Raw genomic sequence first — 12,017 nt, forward strand, 5'->3', positions numbered from 1 at the left:
AGTGGGTGGCACAATGAGTGCTTCAGGCCCACTATTAGCATTTCATTTACAGGCCCTGGGTACATGTAGTACAGTTTACTAGGGAATAGGAATTAGAAGTAAATTAAATTTGCCAATTAGGTGAGGGCCAATTGTACAATGTTTGAGGGAGCAAGCACAAGTAACTTAGCAGTGGGTAGCAGTGATAAAGTGCACAGAGTACTAAAGCAAACAAAAATGAATTCAGCAAAAACAGGAGGGGTAAAGGGAAAACATTTGAAGGACTACCACCAAAGGGTGTCAGGTCTAACACTATCCAACTCAAAAGGGTCCTTCTCTGCACAGCCCTCACTTTCTTTACTCTGTACAACACCACACAAACTTGATTGTCCACTCAATGGCCTTGGTACAATTTCAAAGCTTAAATCCCTTTTGGGGCCCAGTTGAAGGGGCCACTCCCCCTCTTTCGAGATGTAGCAAAGAATGTGGGACAGTGATTAGCTGAACAATGTGGAAAGGGGTCATGATTTTCACCTGCCTCAGTCTTCAGCACCAATTTGTTTTTGAAAAAAGTGGTTTAGGGCACTGAAGTAGCCGGAGGTTCACTCACGCAACAAGCTCATGTAATCACTCTGAGGAAGACCGTTTCAAGGACAGGAGGCCTAGCCAGCAGCTACATATAACTCTAAAGAGCACACATAAGAAACATCAAGACCAAGTTATGATCCCTCTGTGGTATCAAACAGCTTAAGATGGACAAACCTTTAAAAAAAAAAAAACTCATCACAACTGGTGACGTAATCAAAGATGTTTGAATGTTTGACAGCATTACGGTTTCATTGTCCCTGGCACAACACCAGGTTACCAATTTCCTTAAGCGCCCAACAGAGGATGACATCCAAAACTTCAGGTGGCAAATTGAAAGCCCCCAAATGCTGCCACTAAAGTGCCACACATAAAGGTGTAATTTGCCTAGACTTCGCTGGAGGACCGGGCTCTGTTGCTGCTACAAACGGTTCTCCTGTAGTGGTAGCCTGATAGGAGGACCTCAGGTCTGGGTACCATACTTCCCTGGCCAAATCCAATAGGATAACTTGATACTGTTTGTTTCTAGTCTTCTTCAGAAGTTGGGGCATAAAAGCAGAAATCCGTACCCTAAAGATTGTTTTTGTGGAAACTCTAATGGCCAAAATTGTTGGCTGTTTGTGTTTTTGATGGTAGCAAAAAGCTATAGCCAGGGCTTTCTCCACTTTTCTAAGACTCTCTGTGCCACCTCTGGATTGTAGTTGCCCCTTGTGACCTGTCAGACAACGTCTGGTCAGCTCCTCCCTTCTCGCATTTCTGGGACATCACACCAGTACACTGGCAACCTGGAAGATATGCTGGCACCTCAGCTGCCTCCAAAGACACAACGTCTTTTGGCACAAGATCAAGGACCCCACACTGCTCTTCCTGTTGGAGTACCACATGGCACTGTCTATATGAATCTGCATCTGCCGCAACTTGATGGATGGCAGGAAAGTCTTTAGGGCCAGATGAATGGCTTGTATCTCCGATTTACTGATTTGGAATCAGCCCACAACTGAAGACTCGAGGCCTCAGATCTTTAACTCCCTCAAGAACCCACCCCAAAGTGATGCATCCATCACCACTGTCAGCTCTGGGTGGGGGATGGAAAGTGGCCTGCTGCAGGGCAGATTGTGATTAGTCAGTCACAAATAAAGATTAGTGACATGGATAGTGCTGAAAAGGCAGTCTTGATAGCACACTGGGACTTAAGTTCAACTGCTGGGCTTGAATGGTCACACGGTATAGTTGACAAAGAGGATTTACAAGGGTAAGAGTCCAAGAAGCCCCAAGGTCTATTTCACATGGGTCAAAGATCGAACCTGAAACATTGAGAGCATAGCTTGAATGTTCCATAGTTTTTGTGAGGGAGGAAATGCCTTGAACTCCATTGTGTCTAGGATTGGTCAAATGAGTGAAAGCTCTTGTGATGCAATTAGGTGGGACGTCGGCTTTTTTATGGTAAACCCCAATGAAGTCAGGAGGGTCTGAGGTGATCCACATCTCACTTTGGTGAGCTAGCCTTTAGCAGCCAATCATCAATGTACAGCAATACAGGAACTCCTACCCTTGAGAAAATGGGCAGTGACCACGACAATCACTTTTGTGAACACCCGTGGTTGAAGGGGAGTATGGCAACTGAAAAGGCTAGTGGCGCACCTTGAACCTCATTTAACACCTGTGAAATCGCAAGATGAGTATATGAAAATGTGTTCTGCAAGTCCAAGGATAGCATTCAGTCTCCCGACTCCAGGGTAGAAATAATCTAATCCAATGTGTAAAATTTTGAATTTGTCTTTCTACAGGAAGGCATGAAGGGGGATGGATGTCTAAGAAAGCTCTGTGGCCATCATCTTTTTCAGGATGAGAAAGTAGTGGAGTAACAACCCCCACCAGTTTCAGAGTCCAGTACCCTCACTATGATATCCGTAAACAGCAGCAGCCATTACTTCTTGTAGAAGGATAAACAGATGCTCTGGGTGGAGAGGACAGAAAAGGTAAGGCATAGCCTCTCTGAACAATTTGCAATACAAACTCTCAGATAAGTTGGATGACCGTACTGGGAAGAAGTGCTAAATCCTGGCCCAAAGAGCAAACTCAAGCAGTTTATGGGCCGGCTGTAGCAGTGCAAGATGAGATGGAGGACAAGTGTTGCTACTCAACTGTGCATTGTCTGTCAGTTCCATGTCTATGGTCCAGAAAAGATTGGGATATCTTCTGAATCACTGGCTAGGAAGGCTGTCTCTGCCCAAGTATACCACGCTAGAATAGCCCCATAATATTTGGAAATGCTGAGGAAATTGTTTTGCAGGGGTCAAAAGCCTCAAGGAACATGCTGTCCCTCTGCTATCTTTAAAGAACTCCAAAGCTGAGCCTGCCTTTTCTCCAAAGACCGAGATCCATCAAAGGGCATATCAGTTATGATAGATGTCACAGGAGAATCCAGTTGATTTCATTTAGGCATGCCTTCGAAAGAGATCACTATTGACTGGTTTTCAAATGTTTGTCTGTGATACCCAAGCCTGCGCAGATTACATACTTGGTTGTATCCTACCTGTCATCGATCATCTGAGCCAAAGAGGGGGGACGTGGCCAAGATGGTGACCGGAGCAGTCGCAAAATGTGGAGCTCTGCACGGAGTCCTGCCAAAATCCTTTGACATCCTGGGATCCATTGTCTCCGCAATCATCTCCACTTGTCTACCGAGTGCTGGTGGCTCCCAGTGTGAAATGTGGAACAGGGTGGCAGTCAGTGTGGACTGCAAGTTGGCCGTCTCGCGGAGCCAAGGAGCTGCAGACAGGAACCCTTGTGAAGCCCCTGACTGGACTAGCTGCAGATGAGAGACTGAGCTAACTAGGAGTCTCATCAGGACCGCTGGTGCCCCTCTCTTGTTCCAATGAGAGCTCGTAACTAAGCGGAGGCTCCAAGCAGTCATGGTGCATGGACTCCCAAGTGAAAGGGTAGGTGGGCTGGACTGCCGGCCTCGCCTGACAGCCAAACACCAGCAGTGTACAGGCGGCGGAGAAGGAGTGTTGGTGGCAGTGCAGAGGCTCACTCAAATGTGGCCCCACTTCGGGTGGCCCTGCATCGATCTCACTCCCATGCAGGAGGGGAGTCAGCACTGACTGGAGACCAAAGTTGATAGTCGGCTAGGAATCAGCACAACGACTGAGGATCATGGTCCGGTTGTCAGTGGCAGACCGAGGTGATACCACCTAGAGACAGGCATTCATGCGCGATGGACTGTGCACCCTGGCAGATGAGTGTTAAAGAGAACCCACATTGCGGCCTGCTGCTGGGGCATTGGTGGCTGTACTCACAGTGAATTGAGACAAGCTTTAATGTTGCCTTCCCCTGTGAACTGTGCTAAAGGGGGACAGATGAGGGGGTGAAGGCTACAAGTGCCACTCACCCACCAAGAGGAGCCAGATATACCACTGTGCTGCAGGCCCTTCCCTTCTACGCCGGTGGGCACACGGAAGAGAAAGATGGAGAGGGCAGAGAAATTGAGACTGGGTTATGTCTGAGCCCCCCACACCCATTTCAAGTTACATCGGACAACACAGTGAAAGATGGGTCAGTTTGTGGCAGCAGAAACTGAAAAGCACCAGGGGAAGGGCTCATTACCCTCCCTGCTTGCACCAGATCACATGGCTGATGGGAGTGCACATAGTGACAACTGCTATATGGGGCCTGGTGGGCGGGCCCAGTACCAGTACTGTGAAAGTCAAAAGAGAATATATATAAATCAACCATTTTTAAAACTGTTCTCCATTTTACATTTGTTCCAAGTGTGCCTTTTTGTAATATGCTCATGTTTTGAAAAAAAGCTTGCTTGGAAACTTATGAGTTTCTTCTTTTCACTTATCATTTGCTAAAACACAGATGTGGGCTAGGTGTGGGCTTAGCCCAGATGTGCAACTTTGGAAGAAATAGTTTTTTTGCTTTAACTAGGACTTTGGGGGTTAAGATAAGTGCGCTGAAGTATGAAAAAATAATTCCTTGAACTTTGCTTTGCTTGTACTTTTTGAGACCGACCCTTCATTGTGTATCTGCCTTGGGTTGCTTTTCTATTAATAGTTTTGGCAGAAACCTTTTAAAGTTTCCATTCCTTCCTTGCAATTATCAGGATGCATGTGCAGAACAGGGGTGAGACCATTTGACTGGAGAAGTTTCCACTCCCTGTCCAACTACTGACAGAATGCAAGGACGGGCTCGTAAAATCTGCTTTACCTTAGGAATGCTTGACTGGGGCCTTGAAAACTAAGAAAGCTAATGAGCTGTAGGCAACAGATTCACTGCCAAGCTGCATAACTGTCAAAACTGGTGCTTTCAAGTGCGTTATAAGGGTGATCTTGTAGATACAAGTAGTAGATGATTTAGCTCTTCTAATGTATTCCTAAGTATTTACTCATGTATAATGTAACTCCAGCCAGGTAGAACTCTTGGCAGTTGGTCACTCCGTGTTCATACTCGAGCTGGGCAAAAAAACTTTACTCTTGAATATACCATGACTATGCATTGACTGTTTGTTTCTTTTAGAAATTGTGCTTTCACAGCACAGATTGGGGTGTCCTCTAAAGACCTAAGAACGTGAAACCCAAGCTGGAAAGCTCTCTTGTAATGCGACCAAGACACTGCTGAGATGTTAACACAGTTAGTGATAGCAGCGGAGGGCACGCTGACTCACCTGGAATCTACCTTTGTGAAACATTTGGGGCAATTTGAGTTGGTACTACATGCTGTACTAGACACTAAAACGTTGCTAGAGTCCAAGAATGAAACAGTCGCTGTGGAGCTCACTCTGCGCAGACAACAAGAAACTAACAGAAAATGTGGAGGAAACAAAGTTGACTGTCTCCACGATGCGCCCAACGTTCTAGGAAGTCCAATCCCACGTGTGGCTTCTCAGGATGGATGTTGGCCAATTGCAGCAATGAGTGGAGGATGCCAAGAGTCGTTCCAGGTGGAACAATATGCGTTTCCTGGGAATACCAGAACGTGCAGAAGGTCTAACTTGGAACAAGTTCTGGGAAATAGCTGATGGGCTCAGCCCTGGGGGGGTTAGCTTCCCAAATTCTTCTCAATTGATACAGCACATCTGCTTCTGTGCTGCCTCCCACTGCAGGGGATGCAGCTGTCCCTGGTGATCACAGATCTATTAAGTTACAGGGACTGAGACCTTATTCTGCAGTTATTCAGGACCAAAGGCCCATGGCAATGTAAGGGCACAAGCGCCACGCCGTATTCTGACTATACACTGGACTTACACCTACTGGACATACACCTACAACACAACTCCTACCTGACATTGAAGGCAGCAGCTACGCCTCATGAACCTGAAATATGCACTACTATTCCCAGCTAAACTAAGGCACTCATTTTGAGTGTGGCGGTTTCAAGACTGCCATACTCGCAATGGCCATCGGACTGCCGCAGACAGGGCAGTCCACCCGCCCATTGTGACTGTGGCAGATGGTCCACGGTCCGACCACAGGCACTACCAGATTGTCACCTGTCGACAGCCTGACGGTCTAAGCGGTCGCAATCCGTCAAGGCAGCACTGCAGGCGGCACTGCCCTGGGGATTACAAGTCCCCTTTCCGCCTGCCTTTGCATGGTGGTCTCGCCCATGGACAGCCCCAACACGCCTTTCACTGCCCGAATTACGCAGAGCAGTGGGAGTAGGTTGGGGGGAAGCTGGAAATATGATGAAAAGAAGGATTAGACCCATAGGGGGCGTACTCTGCTGGGTTTCACAAAATACAGAGCAGATAGGTAGCGATGGACAGCAAAAAGACCACAATGACGACATATAATAAACTGAACTGGAACATGTGGGGAATGACCACACCCTGTAAGTGACACAGTATACACATATCTGATGATGGGGTATTCAGGTAGCAGGTTTCCACGAAACACAGATAACTAGCACAGAACTGGAGAAACTAGGCACTATATGGGGGAACAGATACACAGAACCACATATTCGGCATACAGCAGGGCGACAATAATATGGGTGGCACGAGGGGTACCTTTGAAAATCACCACGATCAAGAAAGATCCAGAGGGTAGATAGGTCTTGATTGAGGGCCATCCAGATGTGATTCCCCTGGCCATAGCAGCAATATATGCACCTAGATTGGTTTGCTTGTGCGACTGACTCCTGTCTTGATGTAGGATCCGTGGGTGCTCCATATGTGGGGCAGGGGTGATTTTAACTGGGTTATGAACATAGACTAAGATAGACCAACACCCCTTTTACAAGGGGCTAGCTGTAGGAAGGCATCACATTGTTTTTCTCACACCTTTCGGAAACACCATAGGCACACATATTATAGAGTACTGTCCAGGCAATGAACACACAGACCATGCCAGAGAGGCTGAATAGAAAGCATTCATGGTAACGATCCGTGGCCACTGCACAGTCACTTCTTGGAGGACTAAGAAAGTACCGCAAGTCAAGATTTCCACCTTGGAAAAGCCTGTGTACCAACTTGAGGTGGAGGTGTCCATGCACCCTGGCAAACCCCCCACAACTCAAGGCCCTCCACTGTAAGCATGCTGAAATACAGGCTAGGAGTACTGTACTATAGTGAATAAGTTAGCAAACAACACAATGAGGGAGACAAGGCAGGAAAAATGTTAGTTTGGCTCCTAACAGAAGACATAATCTGCAAAACGATAGGGGCAATATTACTGCCCACGGGGATACAACTCACTTCACAAGTAGATTTAAATAAGGCCTTCTTTAAATACTATACCGCACTATACAAGAGGACCACAATTCCAACTACAACTTGTATCAATACTTACGCCAGAGACATACTATTGCCTAGGCTCACCCACTCCAATATACTGAACTGGATAACCGCCATAACGATCGAAGAAGTATGGAGCTATATCACAAATGGCACAAAATAAGACACCAGGTATGGACGGCTTTCGCATTGAATTTTACTTGACATATGATGCTTCCTTTGCAGCACCCCTTGATGAAGAGCAGGCTGGGTGCCCCTTATTATAATTAATATTATGACACAGCACATCTACGGTAGACAATGCAGTGGCTAGGAGAGGGATCACACATGGAAAAGCAAGTAGTAGTATGTTTCCTTAAAGACAGCTATCCTACCTTGACTTCTCATCCACGGTTAGTACAACTGACCTCAATCTTGTTGACGAAGGCCAAACTCAAATGGCATAATTATGTACACATACGTGGACAACTACCTCCATACACGCCATCCCCAGGGTTTTGGTCCTTGACAGAGGTCCAAGATGTTGCAAACGTGAGAGAGAGGCACGGAAAGAGGCAGGAATACTATGAGTGGGTGGCTTATTTTCAGAGGGAAAGCAGTACACATTTCAAGAAATCATGAAAGTATATAACCTGCCACAGGGGCAGACGCTCATGTATATTGTAATTCAAAGAGCCATATTCCCAAGAAGTGGGGAGTGCAACAAGGGGAGATGCCTAACTCCTAGCAGGCCTCCAATCCCACGATGCTGGTAGGAAAACGATAAGAGTTATATACCTTATTGCTACAACACCTGCACAACCCTTCTCCGAGCCATACAGTTAACAGTGAGAAGGATCCTGGCAGGGAGATCACAACTAAACAATGGGGAACATTCACAAGTATTGTTAAACAGATATCTTGCAATTCAAGATTTAGATTCACACAATTCAACTATGTATATCAAACTTATTTAACACCTCACTGGTTTCATAAGATATACTGGGGTACCAGCGAGTGGTCCCTGTTGCCGACATGGCATCGCAGGCTTTTACTACATGGTATGGGACTGTGGAACTCTACGACACACATGGACAGAGGTATTGGAAACTTAGGTGGTCATTACAAAGTTGGCGGTGTGGCCTGCCATGCCGGCGGTGGCGGGTAAAACCGCCAGCCGGCATGGCAGTCCACACCGCCACATAAAGAACCCCATGAGGACCGCCGTCGGCAGCCCTCACTCACCGTCAGGCTGCCTTCGTCAGGCATCCTGGCGGCGGGCGGAAACATTATCCAACAGGGCAGCGGTGCTGCCCCTCGGATAATGTTTCCCCAGCCACCAGAAAAGGCTGGCGGAAGGGGTGCACCGGGGCACCCCTGGGGGCTCCTGCACTGCCCATGCACTTCGCATAAGTAGTGCAGGGGGCCCGGGTTCAGGGCCCCGTCGCGCAGGTCACTGCCCAATTTTTGGGCAGTGATCTGCACGACGGGTGCAGCTGCACCCGCCGCACAGAAGCATTGGCGGCAGCCGCCGTCAATGTCCCGGCCAGGCCTTCCTGTGGGCCCATGGGCGGAAACAACGTTTCTGCCCGCCGGCCCACAGGAATGTTCTTTATGCAGCCGGCTGGGATCCGGGGACGATGGCGGTCAGTGTTTTGACAGCTAGCATGAACACAGTGATTTTTACCACTGTGTTCACAATGAGGGCCTTAATATGAAATAGTGGACCATACAGTCCCTTGCACACCTGAAGTATGCCTCCTAGGACTCAAGCCAAGACTCAAAAGATCAAATGTTTTGTAAATTTATAAACTTGGCCCTGTTATTATTTAAGTGCCATATTGCCATGTCTTCGAAGACCAATTCAGCATCAAAAGTAAGACTGTGGGTATGTGATCTACTGACATGTGCTAAGGCAGAAGCTTTTGCCATTACACAGAACAGTGTACCAGCTGAATGTGACTATGACCTTGATTTGGGAAGTTTACATTACAAAGGTACAAGCCAAAAATGACATCAGACCCCTAACTGTGTATCCATTCGCAGATATATGTATGCAACACAGCGGCATTGGAAATATACTAATCTGAAAGTTGTTACCAATAACTGTTACTACTGAATACACGGGTCGAGGTGGTGCGCTCTAGATTGCCCCGCACATTGGCTTCAACTAAGGTGCTTGTGTCTGCTGGGGATTTTTCCTGCAGTACCAATTATACATCATTGTAAGATGAAAGCAGCTGAGGGGCGAGTTGGTCTTGGCACTGCTGACCTGGTTGTGAGCTCTGAGTGGTGGATGGGTGGGATTGAAATTCATGACTATGATTTTGAAATGTAAAGGGCAAAGCAATGGTTACATGATGAATATTGTTAAAACCTAATAAAGAAATAAATAAAAAATAAAAAGTGACCCAAACAGAGCCTAGGATCCTTTGCGACAGCCAGCAGGATCTTGCTAGCCATGCCCAAAAGGGCAACAGCAGACTGAGCTTTCAGAACTCGTGGCAGGCTGTCAGTAGAGAACATACGTTCGCCAGAGGAATCAATCCTTTTTGATCCTCTATCCATGGATGGGGGTGGGTGTTTGGCGGCTGGCGGGGGAATAATAGTGGCGATTTGTCAAAAATGAATGATTCACCTTAAAGGTTAGGGTTTGTGATACAGATTCTCCAGACCAGGGCCCCTGCTAAGAAAATATGCGTCACTGGGCACAAGTATGGGTCACCTGGCCACCTGCCTGCAAATTAGCATGCAAGAGCATGACTTTCACCAGCTAGGCATCAAATTATCTGTGAGGATCAATTGAAAAATCGGTTGCAAGGCTGGGTACCTAAGTTAGTGCGTCCTACATATAGACACCTTGTGCCTTCTCTTTTGGAGTGGCAAGCTCAGTCCGAGTCCCACTTCGTTCTCTTATGCTTGTGCTTAGACTTGTACTTACCTGAAGACTTTGGATGGGAAATGGAGTGGTCTCAGGAAACGGCTCCGTGATTGGGACCATGACTTGGAGCAGGACCTGCGCGAACACCACAATTTATTCTGGTGTTTGGTGACAAACAAGTTCATCTCCTGGTGTCAAATCTCCTTTGAATGCATTAGGGCACTTTTACCACATGAATGAGTTGTGTCCTAAGTCGATACACCAAAGGCACACCTTGCGTGGGTCTGTGACAGACATCTATTTCCTGCAGTTGGGTCACCGTTTGAATCCGGTCATTTTTGACCTACTATACTATTCAAGAGTCCATTGGGAGTCATTAGAAGACCGACATGGAGTTTTCAGATCTGCATTGTAAGACGCACTATGAAAGGGACTGACATCATCCTGAAGAGGCGGTGTTTAAGTTCAGCTTCCAAGAAGTTCCGGAGTCCGACACAGAATGTCACTTCAGTGCACAGAGACACTGATACCAACTTCTCAGAAATCAATCTGGTGCCAGTGGATTATTATAAATTGAGGAATCTGCAGTTAGAAGTATCCATCACAAAGCAAAATTACTCGTAATTTTTACAAAATTGTATTGTGTGGAGAATCCCTGGAAACACCTGAAGGTTTCTGGGCTCAATCATTGTGCTTAGTTACACCAGAAATTTAGGGCAGATTATTAAACCCCAAAACACTTTCAAAGATCACCAGGTGCCACTGTTTGAGCAGCCTATAAGTTTCTACGAGTTAGAGAGTTTGCCTGTCATCACTGACCAAGGTGTCTCAACAGGAGTCTTTCACTTCAACCTGCATCAAAAGGTACATTTGCCATTGTTCCCAAGCGATTAAAAAAACAACAAACAACAAAGAATACCCCTCATGAAGGTGCCAGCAGGATGGACCAGAGACTTTAAACATGTTTTCTCTGTGTAGTTTTTACTCAGTACTCTAAATGAACTCTAGAGATCATTGTAATGGACAGTGACTGAGGATCTGAGGAAAATTATGTGATATGCTACTTACCGTCATGACAAATTTCTGATCCACATATCTCTTCGCAACAGATGGCTGAAAGTCAGGGCTCTCCAGGAAGCGGAGAAAGAATTCATAAACCAGCTGTAGACAGAAACAGAAAGAAACTTCAGGGATGAGCTAGGGGTCCTCTGTTGCTCACAATAAGTGTAATTTAGTACAGATAACACGAATACTTGAATGTGCCTCAGCACATTGCCTTGCAGTTTTAGTCCAACAGCTGATGCAGTCACATGAGTACAACATGTAGCAGAGAATCTTTCCCCCCCAATCATTTACAGTTCACACATGAACCCATCACTTAATAGAGACTTCCACAACATTATTCATTATGAGATCAGCAGATTACAGTGTTATATTGGTGGTACCAAAACATAAGTTATAAAAAGAAAACATTATATTGTCCCCCTTCGCCCAAACCCCAATATCATCCCAAACCTATACCTCAGAGGTAATTTCCAATAAACTACTTCCCATCTCCCTTTTTCACCATTTTGCATTCATAAACCTCCCTGTGGTTGCTCTGTGACGATTCCGATGTATAGCACCCTACCTCACGTTTGCTCGTCTCGGACACCTGTCCCCAGAAGTACCGCTTTGTTGCCTTTATCACTCTTTGTAACGATGATTTATCTCCCTAGGAATAATCTTCAAAACCCATTTGTAGCAGTGGCAGGCAAGTTCTCTGAATTCATTAGCTAGGAATGTGAGCAGTCTTTCCCACTCTTACTCAGAAGATGCAGGCTTGTCATTTATTTGGTACAGAAGAAACAC

General features: G+C 46.4%; 1 protein-coding gene across 2 annotated transcripts in view; it reads right to left on the minus strand.

The window, feature by feature from the left end:
- Positions 1-12,017, minus strand: part of PPP2R5B (protein phosphatase 2 regulatory subunit B'beta) — a 387,315-nt gene that overhangs the window by 107,677 nt on the left and 267,621 nt on the right. For both annotated transcript variants that reach the window (XM_069207984.1, XM_069207985.1), the window contains one exon: positions 11,235-11,327. In XM_069207984.1, coding sequence (XP_069064085.1) covers positions 11,235-11,327 — 93 coding nt within the window. The remainder of the gene's footprint in view (positions 1-11,234; positions 11,328-12,017) is intronic.

The sequence above is a fragment of the Pleurodeles waltl genome, chromosome 9 (genome assembly GCF_031143425.1).
Source record: "Pleurodeles waltl isolate 20211129_DDA chromosome 9, aPleWal1.hap1.20221129, whole genome shotgun sequence".
NCBI classification, from domain to species: Eukaryota; Metazoa; Chordata; class Amphibia; order Caudata; family Salamandridae; genus Pleurodeles; species Pleurodeles waltl.